Consider the following 25,469-nt stretch of genomic DNA (forward strand, 5'->3'; position numbering starts at 1 on the left):
CATTAGCTATCTCTAGTGGATGTGGCTCAGGAGAGTTATTAATTAACTTCACACTGGCTATGATGAGGGCCATTATCATATACCTGAAACATAGTTATTTCTCTCTGTAATCTATAATTGGTTTTAAAATTTTTATATATGCTACTATTTAAAAGTTTGTGCTATTTCTATATAATCCAAACACAAACCTCTCAACAAAATGTCTGAACCCAGATGTCTGTTACTAATCCCCTGCAGAGCTTGACAGGGGCCTTGTCACAGTATAGGGATCCTTGTCTTGATATAATAACCCAGAAACTTAAATCAAGAATCATATATTCTATTTGTCTTAAATTATATATTATGCCAGGCATAGTGGTACATGCCTGTAATCTCAGTGATTCAGGAGGCTAAAGCTGGAGGTTCACAAGTTTGAAGCCAACCTCAACAACTTAGTGAGACTCTGTCTCAAAATAAAAAAATATAAAGGGCTGGAGATGTAGCTCTGTGTTTAAGCACCTCTGGATTCATTCTCTGGTATCACAAAAGAAATCTATGATAATTTATTTTATGGACTTAGTTTATATATATTTATATATTCATAAATTTGTAATTATGAATTTAATATAAATTTATTCATTTAACCAACCAAGATAATTTTATATAAATAATAAATGGATCCTAACATTCTTTAAGCTCCTTAAATAATAGCAAGTTGTCACTGATATAATTCTACAATATCGATAGAAGATTCACATTTTAACAGAGCATTTCATGCTGGTCTTCAAGAAGAATAATTTTTTTTTGAAAGTTAGTTTGTGGACCTTTATATCATAATTAGGATGTCACTGAATCAAATTTATGGACCTGAAGTGTAGTTTATTTTAAAATGTTCTCTATAATCAAGTTTCACATTTTTTTGCAGAAGTTGTTTAATGCTATGAAAATTAAATACCTTTATTGTGGGTTTCTTCTTGGTAAATGCAGTTTGTCAATAAACAGCACTGTCTACTCACGTTTGTCTTGTTCTGCCTCAACGCCTTCACTCTCTGTGTCACTTGGCAAAAGCCATGGTTGATGAAGTACCTGTAGTTGCTTTAAAGATTCATCCTGCAAGAAAACAAATTATTTTTGGTGAGACTCTAGACTGATATCAGGAGCACCAGTATGGGTGAACAACTCTGCTTTTATAAACTGCATCTTCAAAAACCCTAAGAAGCACTCCTCTATGTTAGAGAAGAGCTGGAAGTTTAAATTTGTTTTCATGTCATAGACATGAGTCACAAAACTACCTTTGTTTACATTTTCCTTTTAATAAGATTTACAATGTTAACAAGAAGAAATATCTAGACTATTTTCCTGTTAATATTTCTATAGCAATGTTGACACTCATTTTTGGAAATATGAATTTTATGGAATACAAAATTGCATAAAATGTGCCTCTTTCCAAACATCATTTCAATTTCTTTTAATCAGAAAACAGATTGGTAGGACTTGGGGAACAACACTTCACTCAACTTTGCCCTTCAGTATTCCTTCATTGTCTCCTTCCTCTTTTTTTAGCTTTTTTTCTGTTTTAGTCTTGAATTCTTAGGCTCAAGTGATCCTCCTGCCTCAACCACCCAAGCTGCTGGAAGTAAAAGTGCACACCGCTATATCCAGATTCTACTCATGATTTTTGTAAAAATGTTCCCTGTATCCTTCCTTACTGCTCTCTTTCCTTTCAGTCACTAACCGAAAGTCACCATTTCCCATGTTATTTTTTGTTGTTCTTGGTACTGGTGTCATTTGTGGTCCTGAGGACTAAACTGAGCCTCAGGCATGGTGCACAAATGCTCTACCATTGAGCTATGTCCCCATCCCAACCATCTCCCATTTTGACTGTAGTAATAACCATCTGTGAAAAATTTTATGGCCGATTTTTGTAATCTCTCTAATTTTTCTTACTGTTTTCCTCTGACTTCAGTGTTTTTAGAAGCCTGTATGTTATCATTAGCTTGCTCATAATCTTTCAAAGGTCCTCTCATTATTCCCAGAGTGTAACTCAAGGCCTGTCAGGATCCATACCCATTCGCCTGATCTCCAACCCACATCTACCACTCCACAGTAGTTAACAGGTAGCATCAATTTTGTCATATTCTACAATCTAACAGGGTGTTTTACACTGCATTTCCTTATCTCTCTCCAACATTAACACTCTTCCTCCAAGGCTCCAGTGTCACCTCTGCTAGAAGGCTTTCCAGTACTCCAAAGCCAGGATGCTCCTCCATTCCTTCAGGTGTTTAAGGTACCCATATCACAATGATTCTGTAGTAATCATACTTTCAATAACCCACTGTCTCCATAGTAGCCTAGAAGGTCCTTGAAGGCATGGGTAAATATTTCCCCTATGCATTTCCTCCATCTATTATAGTACCTGCCACAAAACAGAGACTGAGTAACAGAATTTTATATCTATGTTCTTTCTAAAAACATCATCCCAGTCTGATGATAAGGAAAAATATCCAACAAATATCAACGGAAGGACAAAAACAAAATATATGACCAGCACTAGTCAAAATATTTGACTAGCCGAAAGTCAAAATTTCTAGAGTCATGAAACACAAGAGAAGCCTGAGAAAGGGTCACAATCGAGAAGGACCTAAGGAGACAGAACTAGAGAATCCAATGTGGTATCCTGGATGGAATCTGGAACAGAAAAAAAGAACATTAAGAAAAACTTGTGGAATGCTGAACAAAGTGAGAAGTTCATTACTAAGAATGTTTGATAATGGCCTATTCATTATTACAAAAATCCCACACTAATAGCAGGTATTAATAGTACTTGAAACTAGTAGGAGGTATACAGGATCTCTTTATTATCTCTGCATTAATTCTGCAAATCTAAAACTGATCTAAAATAAAAAGGCTTACTTTAAAAATAAAAGACAAAGCAAACTAATATTTTGAAAATGATCTTCATTTTAAAATGAAAACACCAGAAATTTTTAGCCTCAACAGATCTTGAAAATAGTCTGTTATTTGGATTGAAACTTTCTTATCCAATGAGCCATGAGCTCTGCAGGGAAAAGTCCTTGCCTTAGAGATGAGGAGACACGTTTTTGTTCTTTTTTTTAATCTTGTTTAGATTGGGACAGTTACTTCTCCTCTCGGGACAACATGAAGAGGGTGAAGGTACTAGATTAGACAATGTCTAGTCCTTAACAACTGGTCCACATCTAGGTCTCCACTCTTCTTTATGTGATTGAATGTGGGAGGTACCAGATGAGCTACTGAAGGGAAAGTTTGCAAAACATTAAAGACATTCAATACACTAATGAATATTAATTGATATTTATTTTTATGATTTAGCTTAATCTTTTAAAATTTGTCATATTAGATTTGACCTTAGGATTATACAAAGAAGCAGTAAAAAACTGAAAAAACTTAGATTTAAAATTCCACAACTATAGAGATAATGGCAGAAGTAAAACTACAAAAATTCACATGTAACAGAGGGAAAATCACATTCTTGAATTTTTTTGAAAAAAAAAAAAACATGCAGTCTCTGATGTTTAAAGAAATACAAAAGAAAATGATGGTTTTGGTGTTCTAAGGTAAGATCAAAAGACTCGGGCTCCTCACGTAAAAGAGAAAATTTTAAAGTGATCAAAAGAAAATCTATTCTAATGAAAACATATTTTGAGGCTGGCAGTGTAGCGCAGTGGTAGAGCATTTGCCTAGTGTGTGCAAGACACTGGGTTCAATCAGCTGTTCTGCATAAATAAACAAATATATAAAATGATAATAATAATGATAATGATTTTTTTACAGAGCTAGGAGTCAAACAGTGTCTCATACACACTAGGCAAGCACTCTACCTAATAATAAATTATAAGTTATTTATCTTTTGTACTAAATACTAAAATCCATTCTCATAAGAAAAGATGTGACGCATATGTCAATTTTTCCCCACAATAGTTCAGAATATTAATCAGTAGTACTGATTGGTTTCTGGGTTTAATGGCCTTACTCCTGAGAAGATAAGCAGCATCCAACTATTCTTTGTTTATTGTAAATTATAAAAAGTACAAATGGAACATTAGTTAGAAAAATATGTAGTTTGGGAAGAACTTGAAAATGTTGAGTTATTAGAATCATAAACATAGAATAAATATTACTATTAATAGATGATGATACAACTGTTTTACTTTGGTTTTCCCTGGAATAGAGCTAGTAATATAATGCACCTGTTTGCTTTATCAGTGCCAATAGGACATGTCCAAAGCTCAGCCAAACAGTCTACATATAATTCTTTCTGATGGGGTCAAGGAGGTAAAATCTTGAACATGTTATACACAAGAGCTGATGCATTCTTCTTTGTTAAGTTTATTCAAAAATTTTCTACAGGCACTTTAAACTATGTCTGAGTTCGGTACAAGCCCTTTCATATTCCCAAGAGTAAATTCTCTGGGCTGCTTTTAGAAGAAACACTATTCATTCTTTTTCTAAAACACTTTCACTGTGAGTATAGCAAATGTCCAGTAACTAGGAGGGGTGGGAAACAGTGACATGGATCATATGGGAAACAGTTGCCAGCCCTGAATCAACATATCATTCTATCTGCTAACAGAATAAGTGCTTTATAAAGTTCAGCTGTATTGTTCCACATGGATAGCTTATTTTTAGATTCTCTAAATGCAATCAGTGATTTATGTCACATGTGGCTATGGAAGTTCTGTATACTTAGAAAGGAAAAAAAATGTTTCTTTGTTCAAATTTTCACTAGTGGACACTTAAATTCTGAATTAACTAAGTATTTCTTTCCTCTTGATATAAGTATGTTTAAGTATGGAAATAACATTAGTTTCCACTTTTCAGAAAGACTCAATAATTTTTATTTTACTTCTATAGCCACAGAATCTCTTAAAACAAAACAAAACAAAAAGATCCCTGAAGCATGGTATATACAAAGCAAAACAAAATCACACTCAATTCTAGATACATTGAATAGACTGCTTCTACTGATGAAGAATTGGCCCTGTACCTGTAAGAAAAGGAAATTTCCTACATATATTTGACATAGTTAAATTAGCAAAGTTTGTGAATAACTTTCTTTTTTATATTTATTAATAAAAGAACCCATACTACCAAGCTGTGAAAGTATGATTCTATAGCCCACTTCTTTTAAGAACTGCAAAAGGACAATGAAACTATAAGAAAAAAGAATTCACCAAGTTTGGGGAACTATAGTTTGAAATAACAGGATCTGATAAAAGAAGAGAGGAGTAATAATAAAGATAGAAAAATATGGTAGATTGTAAGAAACATTGCAAAATTAACTACTCAAATTTACAGGACATATTGGCTATATTGACAATGCATTATGATCACACTCCATCCTATATTCTAACTCATTGCATTTGGTGGTTTTCCTTTCCAAGCAAATTGCAAAGTAAAGTTGCCAAAGACTTGAAAAAGGAAGAAAAACTGTCAGGGGTAGTCAATGAAAAGCCATTTTATAACATGACTTCCAGTTACCTAATTCTATAGAGGCTCTTGATCTTTCATTGACTTTAGCTACTTTATAATTATATTTTTATAGACAATTATAAAAGTGCCAAATATTCTTGCCTACATGAAATTCAATTTCATTCTTTTATAGTGCAATTGATTATTATCCTATTGAGATGATTCTATTTTGACAGTTTTTGCATCTATTTATAACTTCACTTCAGCATCCCTATTTGTCTGCATATGTGACAGTTTGAATTCTCCTTTGAACATGTTACTTGTTCCCTCACTGATTTATTAGTTACATAAATCTTTGACATGTCTTCAGTTTGCATCTGTATGACAGTACTATTATAATCTTTTGAAAGTTGCTATTGAACAACAAAAATCTATTGTTAATGATTGTCAATGACAAATTGATTTTCTTTGGGGGAAAAATACTTGTTTCCTAGTTAACCAAGCCAAATAAAACTGTGATAATAAATAATAATTGGCTTCAGCTTTTAACAAAGAAGTCCCTAAGAAGGATAAAAATAAAGTTACTTACTTATTATAGATGATAATGTCATATGTTCCCCACCAGAAATAGAGTTGGAACTTCAGTATGCTGGGGATCACAGAATACAACACAGGAGAAACAATACAAACTGGCCAGAAATGATTCTAAGATATTTTGTTCAGAGAATTGATCACCTTTCCCTTTCAGATGGAAGGGCTCACAAAATCAAGCTGACAGATTCAAAAGAGGCTTGCCTTTCTCCAATGCTTCTCTCCCTGTCTGACACCCTTAGAGTCTGTGAAGCTGCCACTTGCCGGTGACCTTGAGGGTGTTCTGGCCTTCACCACTAGCTTCCCAAAGTTGTAAGGACCACTGTAAATTGCTCTTTAAAGTTTGAAAAATCATTAACTTCTTGGGTTCTTTAAAAATTCTTAACTGCTTAAGGTGACAATTCTTATCTTCATGCATATATATTTAAATCACAACATTTCACTACTACGTAGGCGATTTTCAACTAGTGTACCATATTGCTTCCCAATGATTCATCTAGGAAATGTGATATTTTAAAGAGATTAACTTCTCTACAAAAGGTGTAACAACCAAGATTTATGCTTAAATTTGTTAAGTTGTTCTCAACTCTATCTATATAGTATTCATTGAGCAATAACATTATCATTCTAAAAGCTAAAAATTCTGTTATGAAATTATGATTCCACTTTTGAGTTAGCAAGTGAAGAGCATGTAAGTTTTTTAACTATCAGAGATATTTTGAAGATCAAGAAAAGTAGATTATTATAAAATATATCATTTTTATTTGGTCAAAAACACAAATATTATCCTGAAAAAATAACACACTAACAAGTAGAAAATATAGAATAAAACTTATCTTTTAGCCTTACTCTTAAGGGAGAATATATTTTCTCTTCAGTTTTGATTCAGGTCTAACCAAAACTGACTAATGTTGTATGGTTATGATTCTACCTTACTATAAGACTAGATTTTAAAAAAACAGAAACTTTGATCTGCAAAGAGTTCTTCAAACTTCAACAAGAAATGTTAAATATCTTAAAAATGTAAACACTGTGATTTATTTGAATTTTTGTGTGTACTAAGTAAAAGCAAATGTTTGCTAGCTTGCTTTTAACATCAATGCATCTAACATTTTTTAAATGTTGTTTATTGTTTCCTGATTCTACTAAACTGAAGGAAAATGGCAAAAGTAAATGTAAGAGCATTAAGTGAGAAAAAGAACAAAAATAATATCATATTGTGGCTCACATTTTTTACCTTTAGCTGCTACATAAAACTTCTTCCTATGAAACAGATTGAAGTTGGGGGTCCTTCTGAAATTGAACTCAACTTCCTTATGCTCATATGGAGGCTGCAGGGCTGCATGCTCTGACCTGGCAGAGGCCACAGAGGTTAAAGTGGAGATCCCCCTATACTGGGAACTGTCTAGCACAGACTAACTAAATCTACATCTGGGTATCACCTGGCTTTGTTTCTATAAATTGTGACTGATTCAGTGGGGCTGGTGGAGGAAGAAGCAATCTCCATCAAACTGTATAAAATACATTTTTCCTTTTTCCATTGTTTGCCTATTTCTTCACACTGCTGCATTCTGTCAGCCAAGACCCAGGCTAAGCCCCTGGGGTATGCTGCTGGTAATAACCACAATATACAAAAATCTCCAGAAATAATACTGGAAAGGATTCTTTAGAACTGTACTTCTCACCACCTGGGGTATTTATGAATCACAGAGATCTTGGTAGGATGATTTTTAATTCTTTAAGTATCCAGCAATCCCTTGTATTTCTTACAAGCCCCGAGATAATGCTGACGTAGTCAGAGGGCCTCTCTGAGGAGCAATGCCCTTCAAGCACATCCCAAGAGAAGGCACAAATTCTCAACCTTCTTGCCAAATAAAGGATTCATGCTTATATATGGCATGCACACTTACATTGCAATGCATTGGTAGTTACAGAGAAAATCAGGTGCTTTTCTTGAATTAGAATTACAAAATTAGAATAAGTCTTATTGTAGTGTTTCCATCGTAGTTAACAGCCCATTTCTTATACCAGCACCTCAGGGCTCCTCTTCTTCCATAGTGTTAAATCCAGACAGGACACATTAGAAAGGGATTAGATACCTTACTTGTGGAGGAGGCCAGCCACCTCCAACCCTACCAACAAGTGAGGAATGCAGAACCCAGCAACCACAGAATCCTAAAGGGAGGTTCTACTGATGAATACTTCAAAAATAGTATCTTCCTTCCTGTGGGCAACATTAATTGCTGTGCTAGTTGCTAAACATCTTCTACTCAATCTCTGCATCAAATTCTTTAAACTGAAATTTAGGTTGTGGTTTTTTTTGCCTTATATATTTTGACTTTTCTAACCTGAATTCAAACAGCTATATAGACGTTTCTTTTTTTCTCCTTTGGTCACTCTTTCTGCAGGGGTCTTTGGCAAAGCTTCAACTACCACTAAATAGGTATGTAAATCTTAATGGGTGGGCAGCCAGGGATGGCAGCACATGCCTGCAATCCTAGCAGCATAGGAGGCTGAGGCAGGAGGACTGTGCATTCAAATCCAGCCTCAACAAATTAGTGAGGTCCTAAGAAACTCAGGAAGACCCTGTCTCTAAATAAAATATATTTTTAAAAAGTGGGGTGCCAGGGGCCTGGGTATGTGGCTCAGTGGTTAAGCAGTCCTAGGTTTAATCTCAAGTACAAAAAAAAAAAAAAAAAAACTAAAAGGGGTGTTTATGCATTCCAATTTTGCTCTCCAAGTGATATATGGAAGCAAGTGAGAGTTTAAGTATTGACACACATTCTGAATAAACTATGTATGTATGTATGTATGAACTATACAGCAGAGTCAGGTTTTTGAGTGGACTCACACATGCAAAAATAGTTATATAGGAACAGAGTCTTGCCTGCTAAGAAGTAACATTGAAACCAGGTAGTTAGTACTGCTAAAATACCATCACCAAACTGCTTCCCATACCCCTTCACCTGCAGCAGGTTCAGCTGGCTAATTAAGTGACCACTGTGGTTTATCTCCAGATCAAGCTTTGGGAACTCTATCCACTGTTTTTTCTGAGAGTTCCCAAATACTCAGTATTCAGTCCAAAGTTCTGTGACACAGAATACCCAAAAATATATCAAAAAATAAACCCAAGAATCCAAAGGGGTTTTCAAGGGACTTCCATTGCATATTTTAATGTTGGGACAGCACTTTGTGTTGTAACACACACAAGGTGTGTAACACCTTGTCAAATGTCATCTGAATGAGCATTTGCCACAGGAATGAATGTCAACCTAGTATTAGATTTTTCTTTCCATAAAAACATTGATGAGGTCTTTCTTTTCTTTTCATGAACAATCAAACCTTCATCAGGGTATCAGCAAATATCTGTGAATGGAAATATGTGATAGTACTAGGTTCATGCTCAAGATGACTGAACTGCTACACAGGAACTATCAACCAATGATAATCAAAAGCTATTTTGAGGACATTTATTGTCATATTGTTGTTGTGGACACAACCAATGCACATATATAGACTAGGAGCGCTACAGGTAGGTGAAGAAAGCACAAGTAAGTGTTCAGGACACACAATAGACTATTTTCAGACTGTGCTTTGAAGGCTGCCTTAAAACTTACTTCTTCCGGATAGTTTTTCAGTGGGTATCCACCACTGGAGACTTCTCCCTAGAGACAAAGAGGAAGAAAGATTGAAAAAGTCAGGAGAAGGAGACAGAAAGAATGAAAGAGTCATGGAGATCTGAGAGCGGCACAGAGGCGACTCTTCCCCACCGTCTCTTTAGAGAGTATCAGATGGGCAGTTTCTGCTCTTTAAAAGAGATATATTTTTTTTGAGATGACAATATATCTTTCAAGTCAGTTTTAGTTAGCATAAATAAATAATCTGCTAGAGTATCTAACTAAGTCTTAGAGCAGAATGCTAAATAAATTTATAAAATTTGCTATTCATTTGATAAATTAGGTGAGAACTTGCTAATTCTGTAAATTTGTGTTAAGATCTAATACATGGACTTAAAAATATTTTATGAAAAAATATGCATCATTAGCCTTTAAATTCAATATTTACATTCAATTTTTCTCACCTTATGAGCCTTAAAGTAGTAAACTTTCCATTATTTGTGCCTACTCTAGCACTCTTATTTTTTATCTTGAATACTAGTAACCACTGAGATTTAAATCACTGAAATTTAAAACAACCAAGTTAAACATAGATTTCAACTTGTCAAACAGCTTGTTAGTTTGAATAAGTAATATTTTCACACTCCATGGCCAGAGACATTTGGAAACAAATTCTGAGGTATCAGGAAATAATACACGTCAGGCCACCATATGTGTTTAAAAGAGCACTAAATAAATGTGAATAAAGCTTATATTGGTTTCTATGGAAACTTTTTTAACTTTTCAAGGAGCCTCATCTACATTATCTCATTAAATTGCTTTTTCAGGAAAACTTGAGGGCAAGACATCCTTAGGCCAATTGGAAAATGGAGAGAAATCAAAGTCAGAATGGGATAAGTAAAATGACTAATGTCAAGGAGTATTGCTAGAACTGAATGACTTCTGACATTCTTTTACCTTGCTTAAATAAAAAAAAAAGTAAGAAATTTAGTTAAAAAAAACTTTCTGGTGTGTGTTCCACACTTGGAGTGGAGAGGGAAAAAAAGCATCAAAAACTAAAAATTAAGCTAGGAGTAAGATGCTAATATTCCTAAAAACATAGACATCACAGGTTGAACCACAGAGGTGGTACTATTTTTTTCCAAATCATGGTTTCCACTAGTGAAAAAATCAATATGTTGCAGTTTAACTGTTTCCAAATGCTTCCAAGCTTGTAGGATTTTTAATGGATAAATAGTGAGAGAGATAAGATAGTTCTGTTATCTTAAACTAAAGCATAAACTATTTGGAAAAATTGAATCCATATAAGTCCTCTAAACGGTGAGGGATTTAACTCCAAGTACTCAGAGAGGACTGGAAACTCACTTCAGATAAACTTCTTAGGGCTGAACTTGCTACACTAGCTGCCCTTATTTGAACAACTAGAGGAGGAATGCGGTGGGCTTTTCCAATGTGGCTCTTTTGTGTGACAGAACTTGTACTTGCATGCTAATAATCCCTTCCCTTTGCTTGCTCAGAGGGGAAGGTGGCAAACTGCTTAGAGTTACAAATGCACCTTTCTGGGCAGCCAGCACTTGAAGCCTGCCTGGCAGCCTCTGAACTCAGGAGGGTTAACAGCAAGGCAGCAGGGAGCAGTGCCCAGCAGTTAGCTGAGAAGGGAGATTTGTCTCCTGGGAACTGGAGGGCAATGGTTTTCCCAATTTGTACATTTGTAGTCTTCTGCTGGACCTCATGATGACTGAAGGCTTTCTTGATGATCAAATATAAATAAAGCAGAGTTCTTGACAGCTCTGCTTCTTCCCACAGTGCCAGGTCTTTGAATATCTACACCAGAGAAAAATGACTGTGAAAGTTGATATGAGGACAAACTCCTTCTTGTCAGAATCAGACAAAATTAGAGAGGGAAGTTATGAGGGGGAGGACCCATGTCTGTCTATCTGAGATAAGGACTTTCTCAAGGAGTTTTCAAAGGCCCAGCACATGCCTCATTCTACACATACTCTGTGCTTTGCAGTCACATATATGCACAGATTTGTGTAACAAAGTTGATCTTTAACATTCTTTAATACTGCAACAATTCAAACAAGAGTCTCTCCATAGAATACTGGCCCAGCAGTGGAATCTGCACCAATAAACTCATGCCACCACATGCATCTCCCTCCACCACCACATGCATCTCCAAGATCAATGAACTTAGTATCTAAGTAGCTTACATAAACTTCTCACTTTCACCTTTAAAACTTCCCTTTGTCTTGACCTTCTTGAATATACTCATACTTTACTATGGCACATGTATTGCCATTACAATGCTCTGTCATTCCCAAATAAAATCATTATTCTGTGAATAATCTGTCTGTGACTGTTATTTAGCTTGGAAGAAGAAATCTACATGTCACCATTTATTTCATTGGAGTTTGGCTGCAATTGTCCTTCATAAATCAATGACAAGGTTGGCACCACTGAATAAGGAGAATAAAATAAAAGACTCTAGGAGGAAAATACAGAGGAAACAACCACTTTGCAGAGAGAAATCACAAATGCGGCACAAGGCCAAGTAGACAAAGCAAAAAACAAGATGTCAGGATCTCTGATTCTTAGGGTCAGGAGAGCTGGCCCCAGTCAAGAGCCCTGGTCCAATATGTCTATCTTAGGTTCTTCATTTCCATCATGGGACCACTGAAATGCGGGATTCCCTCCTCCCCCGACTGGAAGCACCAATGAAATATAATCCCTTTCAAAACCCAAAGCTATCAATTTCAGTCCACTCTTACTTAATTATAAAGAATTGGCATTTTAAGTATCAAGTCATTCTAACAACATAAAATTTTGGTAATCACCTGGAAGTGAATCAAAACTACCCCAGTGCAATTTCCCTTGAAAAACAAAGAGGGTAAAGGGGATACAAAAAGAAAAAGAAAGGGGCGTGTGAAGGAGGGAAAGGGCAGAATACATGGAAACTATGCATTAACAAAAAGAGAGAGGGAGAAGGAAAAAAGCAAGAAAAGGTATTTCCTGCAATATGGTTTTGCTTATCATGAGTTCCTTATATAATCACAGTTGAGATAAAAAATGTTTTAAATGTGAATTAGAAAATATATTGTAAAGTCAGGGAAAGTTGGAGGGGGAACCAAAGTGATTATCGTTTAACGTATGACAGGGGATGTTGGCTGTTGGAGAAAGTGGTTCTTTGAGCTCCCTTGGTTAATTTTACTGCTAAAGAAACATTCTCAATGAGAAACAGAAGTAAGACGAGGTCCACACTCTCCTCAATCCATTGCCATTTTTCACTATCAGAGCCTCTCTTATTTCAACCGTGAAGTATTTTCCATTCATCTTTTACTGATCCTAAGACAAGAGGCAAATGGACTGGCCCTTGCGTAGGGTATATTTGTTCTCAAACATTACACATCTAAGATCTCTGGTATTAATTTCCTTCAAAAAATGTTTCATGAAAACCCTGTTTCAACAGAATGATCTCTCTTTCCACCTTCTTCCAAGTGAAACCGAAAAACAATGCTAACACAGAACACCCTCTTAAGAAGGACCTGAGGTTTGTGTGACCCATGGAAAAACAAGAGCTCAATAGGATCAGCCAAAGCATTTCGGACTCCTACAGACCTAGAACAGCAAACCCATCATTTATTCCACAGGTATTGGGTACCACATAGGTCTTGGGATAAAGAATTGAACAAGAATCAATCCCTATCATAAAAAATAAAATCTTACCTTCAGAAACCAGATATACAAGTCATTCAAATCTTAGGAAAATTTACTTGACACAGGTAAAACCAGCATGCCTTGAGGAAAAGATTAGAGGGAAGTGCACCTAACTTTTCATTTATTTAACAAGCGTGTGTTGAGAACTCTCATGTGCTGAGAGCTGTCGAGTCACTGCATATGTTCGATGAAGATAAAATATAGAGTAATGCTTGAGGAAATTATTTTTAAGCTTACTCTTAAAGGCTTGGCCAATTAGCCTGATGAAGGAGCTGAATAAGGGGAAGGCCTCACTCATACTAGAAAGAAGGAAAATTCTGTACAAGGGCCCAGGCACAACTGAGCAATTATATGAAACCACAGAACTACAGGGAAGAACACTAAATTTAATTTATGCCCTGAAATGTGCACTGTATTTTCAGATATAGGGGTACCAATATCATCTGTCACTTCTTAGTTTCATGCTAGAAGTTTCTGAAATACAGTTGCCAACAGGATGGCTAGATATTGTGCTTTCTAAATGTGCTGTTAATACAGCATTACTGAATTTATGACAGATGATGATGAGATTGATTCAGCTTTCAGTATTTGGCACACTCCAAAGGCACTGACTATGATTGATGTCCCAGAGAATGTGCAGCAATATCTATTTCCAATTGGTCCGTAATTTCAAGGACAAAGTATGCAGATCACCTTTCTCTGAAAATGACACCTTTAGCCTGTACAGAAGACATTTGACTGCTTTAGCATTGCTAGGACCAAAAGACAGTGGTTCTGTTAAGACAAGATGTTATGATTCACTTTGCTTCCAAGGTCCATTGGTGCATCAGGTTGTACCTGTAGCAGGAATCAGCAATTGAAGATTTGATCAAATGGGTCCCTTTAGAAGGAACAAGGGGTTAGATATGTAGCTCAATGGTAGAGTGCCTGCCTAGCATGTGCAAGGCCCTGATTGGTCAATTGGCTTTAGAAAGTTCCATCTAACACTGAACTAGTAGTTGCTCCAGGCCTATCTTATGTTGATTAATCTATCATATCCATGTTAATTTTATTTCACTACTATCATTAACTATCATTAATAAAACTACAATCCATGCATTCTTTCTGAAATGGTTTTAGTGTGCCAATACAGCAAATTGTCACCATGAGTTCTTGAAGAGTCACACCTTTTTTCTAAAGCTGGTTTACTCATCTATGGATTTCAGACACCAGAACCACAGAGTTGTGTTTCATATAAGATGAATATTATGAAAGAGTTCTGAAAACTTCAAAGACTTTGGCAACTACAACGTGCACTATTGGTTGTAAATGTGTGAATCTTCATGATCCACCCAGATACTGGTTTCCCTGCCTCCTGCCTTGTCAATTATGAATAGTTCCACGACCATGCCAGATTTCTGTCCTTCCCACCCAATTCTGCCATCCATATGGGAGCCTCTGCACCTCCACCCTTCCATTAAAGACAGGGAAACTTCTATGGCTGCCTCACTCAAGCCTTTAGGTGCTACCTTCACACATCTGTATCAAAGCGCATATCACAATTTTTTTTTTTTTTTGCTACTGAGGATTGAACCCAGGGATGCTTAATCACTGAGCCACATCCCCACCCTTTCTTATATTTTATTTAGAGACAGGGTCTTGCTGAATTGCAAAGTGCCTCTCTAAACTGCCTAGACTAACTTTAAACTTGCCAAACTTGCCTTAGCCTCTGGAGCCGCTGGGATTACAGGTGTGTATCACAGTTCACTTGATCATTGGTTACTTGGTCTTTATTTTCAAATTAAATTGGTAAAGCACAAAAAAAAATTTTAAATTAATTTTTGCTTCTCAAATTCTGATACAGGGTGTGGCAACTAATGTTTCAAAAGTAGATGAGTGGTGAACTGGGGATATGGCTCAAGCAGTAGCGCGCTCGCCTGGCATGCATGCGGCCCGGGTTAGATCCTCAGCACCGAAAACGAAAAAAAAAAATTAAAATTCATTTTTTCTCTTTCTCTCTTAAAAAAAAAAAAAAAGTGGATGAGTGGTAATCCCAGTGGCTCAGGAAGCTGAGGCAGGATCCGGATCACAAATTTAAAGCCAGTCTCAGTAATTTAGCGAGGCACTTAGTAACTCAGTGAGACCATGTCTCTAAATAAAATATAGAAAAGGCTGGGATGTGGCTCAGTAAGTCAGTGGTCGAGTTCAGTCCCTGGTACCAAAAAAAAAAAGTGAATGAATGGAAACCAGTTTTAGCTGGTAGTTAAGGTATGCAGTCTACACAAATCATTAAGATGATAAATAATAGGATGAAGGAAGTAAGTCACTTCCAAAAATCGGTGGTCAGATATTGTTACTGAATGTGAAATAAGCTCATTGAAGAACGTGCTATTATTTAGAATTCACAAATAGTCCTTAAATAGAAATTTTACCTTGAAATATAAAAAGTATGTATTAATAAGTATTTTTAAAATTTGGTGTTATGAATGTTTATTTTCATATTACTAAAACATAAAAATATTAAATTGACTTTTAAAAAAGCATAATAAAACATAAAACTTAGGGAAAACTTCTTCAAACGTTTTGCATATTAAAACCAAATTAAAAGGAATAAAAAAGAAACAACAAATAATGCCTAAAAAAATTAGTAGGTAAACAAAAGGAAATGTTGAAAAACAAAAATAATGTTTTTTAAAAATGAATTTTAGTGAAAATCACAAACATCAAAAATAGGCAAAGAAAACCAAACATACGGAGAACAGGAGAACCAGAGGAAAAAACCTAAAAAGAACACAAGGGAAGAAAATATATGCAAAAAGTTGGTAATTCAGAAAAACTTTCTTGTATGTTCTTTACCATTGAAATTATAAGAGCAAGAGACGGAAGAAGAATCCAGAGATCAAAAGAAAGTTCCAAGGTATATCTGATTTTCAAATGTTGACAAGGTAACTATAGTGTCAAGGAATTCATATTTAGGTGATAGAATTTGTTAAGCAAAAATAATTGATTGCTATAAAAGTTAGAATAGTTTTTACTCGCAGTGGGTGGCAGAGTTTGTAACTGGAATGTTGCAGACTAGATAGACTGCTCAGTTATCTGGCAAAGTTCTATTTGTTGACCTTGATAGTATTCTCATTATACTATAATAAGGTCATATATTTTATTTGCGTGACTTTCTATATTTGTGCTTAATTTTGCAATAACAAGTTATCTTCAAATGAATATACATCCATTTCTAATATGAAACTATAATTTTATAGACATAATTATAAGGTCCAAGTGAAACTCCTAAGGGGTTAGACTGAGATGTTATTATACTCTATTTACTAGTGGTTCTATGGTCATGTACCTAGTCCCTCTAAATCTAAATCTTTTGGTCTTTGCAAAGTGGTAATTATTGATCATATATCTAGAGAAATATTTGCCGCAGTCCGGCTGCAGCAAAATAACCGGGGGGTGACGAACAACTTGTGAACGTTGATACAGCAGGAGTAGGAGCCGTTTATTGCAGGACAGGAGCAGTATTTATACATTCCACACAGCTTATCTAATTAACATAAACTAGATACATCAGTCAACCAATCAGGAATCTCTACACTTAATGGCTCGCTTTTGTTACTTCTCAAACCACTCCCTCTGGCATTTTGCCAGGCACCATCCAGACTTGTTTACGAACTTTAACATTCCCCTGACAAAATTCCAGGTGTTATTTTGACTTATTTACAGACTCTAACAAATATTGTTCTGATTGAATCTTAAGCTAATCTAACCATAATGCCAACCTCATAAAAATGAGGTGGCTGTTTTGATTTTCACCTTTCAAATAATTAAGTCTTTAAATTCTCTTCCACTGAATTTTTTGAAAAAAATCAGTACATGTCATTTTGGAAACTGTAAAGTACCTGAATAAGTTTCTCCAAGGTTAGTAAAATATAAATGTGAGTCTCAAAATTTATCCAAACTGTACTGTAACTCAGATGGGAACATGTAGGAAAACTGATACTCAAGCCTCCTGAAATACCCAGGGTTTATGCCTCTTGTATTCAGCACATGTTTCCTTAATTTCAAAAGATTGATTTTTCAGATAAGTAATATTACTAGGCATTTCTCTGCTTTTCAGGAAACCCAGTTTTTCCTCAACAGATGCATAGAAACAATTTTGTATTTGTTTCTTTTAACATATGCCTTTGATTTTTTTTTTCATTCAATAACAAATGACCAGTTTCACATTTCAGACACGTTTACATTATTTAATAAACATTAAGAAGTTATAGACTATTGAAAACTTTGTAAAAAAATTCTTTTTCACTAACTTGTAAACAAATGTGAGCCATATAATACAGGAGTACATTTGAAGACAAAAGCATATTTTTAATCCTCAACACATTGATTTAAAGGGAGATAATTGTTTTTAAATAATTTTTACTCCATAAGTGGTCCAAAGAGAATGCTGTCTGTAGAATTAATACTCAGATCAATACGTAAAATACATGAATAAACATTATCTAACCTACCACAACTTGGCAGTTGATGCCATGGGCAGTATCACTAGAAGAGTCATGGTTTTCTAGGGGAAATGAAAGAAGCAACATCAATTGTCCAAGAGAAAAGAAGTGATCACCAATAACTTGGAGTGTTATTACTCTTAATTTATTCATATTATTAAAATTACCAACTCAAACTTTATCTAAAGTTTTTAGGATACTTTGAAAAGACAATCCCCATTAGTGACCTATTTCTATAGATATTATTTCTTCTGTTCAATGTGAACTTACTATAGACTGGTCATAAGACTATGACTGGGCCTGGGTTTAAAACTATTGTAGTACTTCAAATTCTGACCATAACTTGGCAGAAAAAAGAGAGCAACAAGGTAGTGTGGACCTCTGACCCAATGTCCCTGCTCCTTCCCAAGATTCTGCATCTCACCATAAGGGTTCTGGGAATATTTGTGTGGATATTTTATATGCATGTCCAAAAATTCCTCCACATACCCCTAAGCTCCTTAGGCCTAGAATTGAGCTGTATGAAACAATAAACTAGGGAAAGATCCAATGTTTATTGGAGCAGGCTTGGGATCATTTGTGCAAGGAATCCAGGATATTATTACCTGGCACAGGGTCAAGATGAATTTACCTCCTTGACCCCATGGATTCCTCATGCAATGGGGAAAAACAGAGCCTTGGGCTAGTCTAGAAAGGTATCATTGAAACACCCTGAGGATGCAGACATTATCTCTTTACCATTGAAATGATTTAACATAGAGCTGGGCACCTCTGAGTCACTCTACAATTGTATTGAATGAGTAAGGACTATTACAAGAAGCACAAATTTCTAACTTAATAGGCAAAATACATAGGAGATATGGTTATTAGACAGAAAAATAAAGATTAATAGGTCTGAATCAGGGAGATTCTGGCAGCAAGAAATGGGTTAAAGTCATAGTTTAGATCTATTTACAGTCAACAGGAAATTAAATTTGAATATAAAGCACAGAAAAACATTTTTTAAATTAACTGAATAATAGTTCAGAATAATAGGTGACCAAAAATAGACTGAAGGTAGACTATAAAAATTAAAATGAGCAAAAGCCAATTAAAATTGCCTACCATAAAGAGACATTCAGACCCCCCAGCTAAGATTGCCTATGCAGAGAACAACATAAAAAATTCTCTCTAGGACAGGTAGGGTGCTTTTCAATATCATTAGAATGGAAACTCAGATAAATTTAGAAAGGAAACAGAATAGAAAAGGATGCAGAGGGCGGGCGCTGCTTACAGAAGGTATCTTTGCAATAATATCCACTAATTGTAGGATACGCCATTGTCTAGTCCCCATCAGCCCAGACTTTTATTTTTTGTTTACAAATTTATTTATTGTGAGGTTAGTCCAAAAAAATTGAAGCAAGAACTGAAGAGATAAACCCCTCTAACTCCAGTGGGAATTTTTCCAGGAGGAATTTGTTTCATTGGTGCATACAACAGACTTCACAGATCAATCAGTAAACATGCAAAGGACAAAACCACAGAGTGATACCAGACCCAACAACCTAATGAACCACAATTTGAATGCTTCATTAAATCTAAGACAGGGCTCAGAGTGTGGGCCCGATGATGATGTTCCAAGTCTCTTTGATGCAGCACAATTTTTCCTTCATGGTCTAAAACTCTTGCCCCTTCAAGGGCCAGAGTCCCAAGATGTTCTATAGGAAGAATTGTTTTTGTTAATTCTTAGTCCAAAAAGTGAATTTAATGCACTAACAGAATAAAGCTTATTTTGGGAGCCCGAAAATGGCCAAACCACATCACAGAGAGTAAGAAGATATCTTCCATTCTCATGAAGGTATGCCCATCTTTAGAACCTAGTTCAAAGCAAATATCTTTTGAGGTCTTACAGAACATGACTTAACACTGAGGTTTATTACAATGTTTTTGCATGTGTTTGTATTTTGTGAAAAATAGCTAGGATCAAAAACAGAGGAGCCAAAAAAAGATTTCCTGCCAGTTCTGGGAGTCTAAAAGCCAAAACTTTCAAGAGAAAAAGATAATTCTTATATCATGCATAGCCTAACTTTATGCACTGTCAATGTGAATTGAGGTAAACACTTGAAATTTAGGGTACTTTTTGACAATGAACTTCAGAGACAAGCTAGCCATGTTTGAAACTCATACCAATATAGCAGATTACTCCTGTTAGGGCCACTGCCAGTTAGTTGAATATATTAATGTAAGAAAACTCAGTCATGAAAAACCAGCCTCAATATTTTTATGGATCACAAGTCTCCCAGGAGAGCTCTCTTTACTCTTATAGGATGCCCTTTGAAGCTCAGAGACAATACAAATCAAACTTAGCAGGGCAACTGCCATACAGGGTTTTGCCTTAAATTATTGGGAGAATCTTCAATAACTAATTTGGCCAACCACCAGACTTAAGACTGGCTGCCCCATAAGTTTACTCCAGGCAATGAGGTGAGGGGGGGTGATGTCGGCCAGTCTCGCAGATCAGAAAGAGTTTCAACATCGATTGCAAGGTGAAAAAATGCACAATTATAAATTTTCAAATTAATCGAGAAGCTGAAAGTCACCCAATGAAATATGTGCAAAATAGTTTCATATTTTTTAAAAAATATGAAAATAGAGTTATAGAAATAAAGACATCAATTTATGCTTAAAAGGGACATTCTAGTTTTATAACTTTAACATGTACCATGAGTGCAGTGGAAGCTTCTAATAATGCTATTTCAAGAGTAGATATCCTCATTGAATGTACAGTAAACACCTTCATTTATTTTTCCCAACATGCCACATTTTTATTTTTTCATGCTTTTATTGTACATTATAATTATACATAATAGTGTGGCTCATATTCAGATATGCACAAAACAATTTGTTCCAATTCACCCCAATACTTCCCCTTTTTCTCTCTCCCTTCCTCCTCCTGTTCCTCAACATCTTTGGCTTGTTGGTGGTTAAATGTACTTTGCTGAAGGAATCATTGTGTGCAGATTTGGTGTCTTGCAGGGAGAGGTGACTAAAATGGACAAACGAGGCCACATAGGAGATGATGGACGAAATTTTTCATCAGAAAGAAGACCTCAATAAAGAGTGACCATGATATTTAATAACTAAAGATTTAAAAGATAGAGGGGAAATGGGAGAAATTAAGGCTTATAGATCAAAGTTTCAAAATGAGAAAGCAGGGCTGGGGATGTAGTTCAGTGTATATATATATATATGAGACAAATCTTTAAAAACAGAGTGAGGGAGCAATGTTCTAGAACAGCAATAACATAGGGGTAGGAACAAGAAGTTTTAGAAAAGAGCTGGTACCTAAAATCTTGAGGGCAAGAACAGGCTGTGGGCTATAGAAGGGGCTCTTCTGAGAAAGAAGTTGTCCTATATTCTAACATTAAACTTGTTATAATTCCTCTCCCAAGCAACTTTATCTCTTCCTAATCTTGCAAAGTTGGGCCTCTAAAGTGAGGCAAAATTGTACTGAGAGGACAAAATTGGACTCATTTTTTTTTAACTTCCTATAATTATAAATCTACCACATTTAATTTAGGAGGATGAGGTGAAAAAATTCTTCAGTGACTAGGCCTTGCTTTTGACCATGTTGTCTGAATAAAGGAAAGGAAGGTGGCCTTTCTCCAGGACCCGCCACAGACCAGCCCCAAATATTGCTGTACTTCATCCGCATGATACTCCTGTGAAGCAATTATCTATTTTATAGCTGAAGAAACTGAAACTCAGAAGGTTCTGAGACAGACTTGGGGCTTCATGTCACAGCCTGCCATCTTTCTAGAAGAGAGAGAATGAAATTAATTTTCTTTTGCGGTTTTTGTTTTGGTTTTAATGTTGCTATTTTCTAGTTCTCCTAGTCCAAGGCCAACCCAAAGGCAAATTATTATTATTGTGGACAAATGAACCACTTACTATAGTTCATGTTAAAGTTGCTTTAAGAAGAATAAAACCTATTATGAGTCACCAAATCTATTGTTAGGGCCTTAGAATTTAAAAAATAATAATGTAAAGATGACATGCCCGTTTGTTCACTTCTTCCGGGAAGAAGAAGTTAATAACAAGCCTTAGAATCATTCATTGTGACCTCCAAGCTCGCAGGATATAAACATATCATTCAACACTCATGGGAAGCCAAGCCCCCAAATCAGTGGAAAAAGTATTGGCTTTGGAAACAAGACAGGATGTGGATCCTTTTTTCTGTCACCCATTAGGTGTGTGGCCTTTGAGGCAAGTCACACAAACTCCAAGTTTCTTAATTTTCAGTTGTCAAAAGGGAACAAAAGTAAGAATATTTCCATTGAAAGATTTAGGGGCAATGTCTATAACGCACGGTGCTAGGCAATAGGCAAACGTTTTCCATTTTGACTACTACCTGTCATTCCACTCTCCTCTTTCACTGCATGTGGGCTCCCAACCTCTATTGAAATGACCCTTCCCACCCACTCACATGGCCATTAACCCAGAAGCCACCTTCTTCTGTATAGCTGTCTTAGTCACTCTGTGCCCTGTTGGTTACAATGGGTGCCTTCCCATGTGCACACTAGGCATACAACTCTAACAGCACTTTTATGCTCTCACAAACACCTGTTTGCAAAACCAACCTTCCTGTGATACCGTAAGCTCTTTAATAGAAAGGAACACCGCTCATTTCCAGACCCCAATTCCTCGCAGACTGCTTTATGATAAAAGCTGTTCAATAGACCTTTGTTGAATGAACACACCAAGCCCAGAAGGTCAGCGCTGCATGTTCTTTCATGTCATAGTAAATCACTTTTCAATAATAGTTTTGTGTGTCGATCCACTGAGAATATTACTTAAGAGTTCAACAGATTTCAAACAAATGTGCACCCTGCACCAGGAGAAACTGAAGCAAACAGGATGATCAGGAAGCATTTGTGAAAGAACAAGAAAATTCAAAATCGCATCTTTCTCCTTTTTCTTCCTTCAGCATAAAATAAAACTAGATCATCATTGTTTTCATCTGAATGAGGTAAAAGAAACATCTCAAAGTTAGCAGGAATTAAATTTAAATTTTATGGGGAATTTAATATTTTATTCTCCCTCAAGTGTGATGGACATGTATGTAATGGGTAAAAAAAAATGCAATTTGGTTTTACATGTAAAATATTTGGTAAGAACAGTTAAGAAGAATACAGCTTTTGTGTATATTTTATGTACATATTTGTATATGCATATGTGTATACATAATTTTCAAAGAATGCTTTGAGCACTCTTTTTTGGAAATTCAAGTAGTTAAAGCTAAAATGGCTAACTTTTAACTTTATCATTACTTTACAGAATGACAGTAAGGTCACAGCTGTGCCAATGTTGCTAGGAACAGACAGAGGAACCCTCAGTGTAAGTCAGCTTGCTTTTTCTGCCGTATTTGGAAGAACTTCCATCCACTGACGATCTGGTAAGGAGGTCTACCTATTAAACATAACATACTAGATAAATGATGAGTCTTCAAAGAACAACAAAAGAAAACAAAGTCTAAGATAATATTTGGCATGCTCTACATTGTCTTTGCTTGGGGTGAAAAGAAGTGCAGTTCCAAAAGGCCCCAGGTTCCCACGCAGACTGCAAGCCGCCACCATCCCTTATAACTCTTCCTGCCAGAGTTTGGAATAAGGCTAGCAGACTTGAAAAGCTTAATTAAAGATAGATAGTCCTTAATAATGATGCTATACTCCCTGATTTCTGGGAACTAATGTAAATACATTAATATATCACTTATTTCTGGAGGGGATATTTGGTCTGATATTCCCAGCCAAGTCAATTGCTGACTAAGGCATGTGATCTTGAATTTTTAGCTTCACACAAGAACCATCCTGTGTCTGTGTCCTGCATTTAACTTAGCTTGGAAATTTGCTGTTATCAAACCATGGGTAGGACTACCAAAATCCATTGACTCACAAGAAAAATTAAACAAGTCCACATGGCAGGGAGGGGTTCAATGTTATATTTGCATAAAAATATATATCTAATTTAATATTTACATATAGAGAGTCTTGCCTTCTTTATTGCTGCCATCACAGTGGGGTCCTAGGTGTGCTGAACTATATGTATTCATTACATTATCCCTCCCAAATAGACTGGAGACCCCATTAAGGATGCAGTCTGAGCCTTGTGTACTTGGTTGGGCTATTTTGATGCAAGAATTCAAGACAATCTTCATTGGTGAATAAAGTTAAATAGCTACACTCCTTAGCACTGTATGTATAAACTTTCTTGGTTTATCCCTTCTGCCACCATGTAGAATTGGCATTATAATGTTTCAGGAATGAAAATAATGGATTCAAGAAGACTATGTCGCCAAGCACAGAGGTACACACCTGTAATCCAGCAGTTTAGGAGGCTGAGGCAGGAAGACCAAAAGTTCAAAGTCAGTCTCAGCATCTTAGTGAGGTCCTAAGCAATTTAGTGAGACCCTGCCTCTAAATAAATAGATATAGGTATAGATATAGTTATAAATATATAGAGATATATATGGCTCAAAAGTTAAGTGCTCCTGGGTTCAATCTATGATACAAAAAAAAAGGACATTGTTATTTGCCCCTAAAACCAGATTGGACTGGGGTCTCTAGAACTCTAGAGGTAGTGTTCTAGCCCCTGTACATCATGTTTACTTTTCAGAAAAGAACTGAGATTGGCGAAGTCTAGATTTAAATTTAGGATACACTCTGTCCATGTTCAGCAGAATATTCTATAACTTTTCATACTTATTAAAGTGAGATGGTTAATGTGCATCCCTGACCCACCACCTCCAGAGCCTTCTACTGGATAATGGATAATGGAGAGCTACAGAGTTTTCCTAGTGAAAGCACAAGGAGCAGTCTTCATTTTAAAAGTTAGCTTAAAAGAGGGGCTGCAATTGTGGCTCAGAGGTAGAGCACTCGCCTAGCATGCGCGAGGCACTGGGTTCGATTCTCAGCACCACGTAAATATAAACAATAAAGACACTGTGTCCACCTATAACTAAAAAATAAATATTTTTTAAAAGTTAGCTTAAAAGATATTGGTGGTGAGAAAGAAAGCAAAAATAATAAGTGAAGAAAGCAAAAATAATAATAAGTGAGAGAGTTTTGTCTTTTCTCAGTTGCACAAGCAAGATTCTGAAATAGAATCAAATTTATTTGCATGCTAACAATCATGTTTGGCTCAAAATGCAAGTGTGCTGATAAGATGTCTTCTTTTTATGTTATGGAGGAGGAATTGTTTCAATTCATGAATAGTATGCTTGGCACGCATCTGATCACCCTATGTGTAAATCATCTATTAAGCCTTCTGTCAACTATGTTTAACCAAGTAAGAGTTCTCTTTCATCTTAAGAAGAAATATCCATATGTGAAGTCTCCAGATTTTCACAGAGAAATGAGCTAGTCCTGTTTAAAATCATATCCATCAACACCCTCTAAGTTATTTGAGAGTCTGACCAAGATATTTATTTACTGATACAATTTTTGGAATGTTTTGGTGTGCAGATTGTCTCCCATACCAGTCCTGTTTTGATGAACATTCTTTAACATTCTTCCAAGCGATACATCAGTGAGTATAAAATCTAAACAAATGAAAATGTATTTAACTAAGATAATACTTGTTTTCTAATTTT

The 25,469-nt window shown here is 35.7% G+C and overlaps 1 protein-coding gene across 11 annotated transcripts in view; it reads right to left on the reverse strand.

The window, feature by feature from the left end:
• Positions 1 to 25,469, reverse strand: part of CUNH8orf34 (chromosome unknown C8orf34 homolog) — a 418,284-nt gene that overhangs the window by 26,009 nt on the left and 366,806 nt on the right. For 8 of the 11 annotated variants that reach the window (XM_048782941.1, XM_048782946.1, XM_048782943.1 and 5 more), the window contains 2 exons: positions 9,639 to 9,686; positions 996 to 1,089 (listed from right to left, as the gene is read on the reverse strand). In XM_048782941.1, coding sequence (XP_048638898.1) covers positions 996 to 1,089; positions 9,639 to 9,686 — 142 coding nt within the window. The remainder of the gene's footprint in view (positions 1 to 995; positions 1,090 to 9,638; positions 9,687 to 25,469) is intronic. The other 3 variants (XM_048782947.1, XM_048782945.1, XM_048782944.1) reach the window with 1 other exon arrangement.

This window comes from Marmota marmota, unplaced genomic scaffold (genome assembly GCF_001458135.2).
Source record: "Marmota marmota marmota unplaced genomic scaffold, marMar, whole genome shotgun sequence".
Taxonomy (NCBI): domain Eukaryota; kingdom Metazoa; phylum Chordata; class Mammalia; order Rodentia; family Sciuridae; genus Marmota; species Marmota marmota.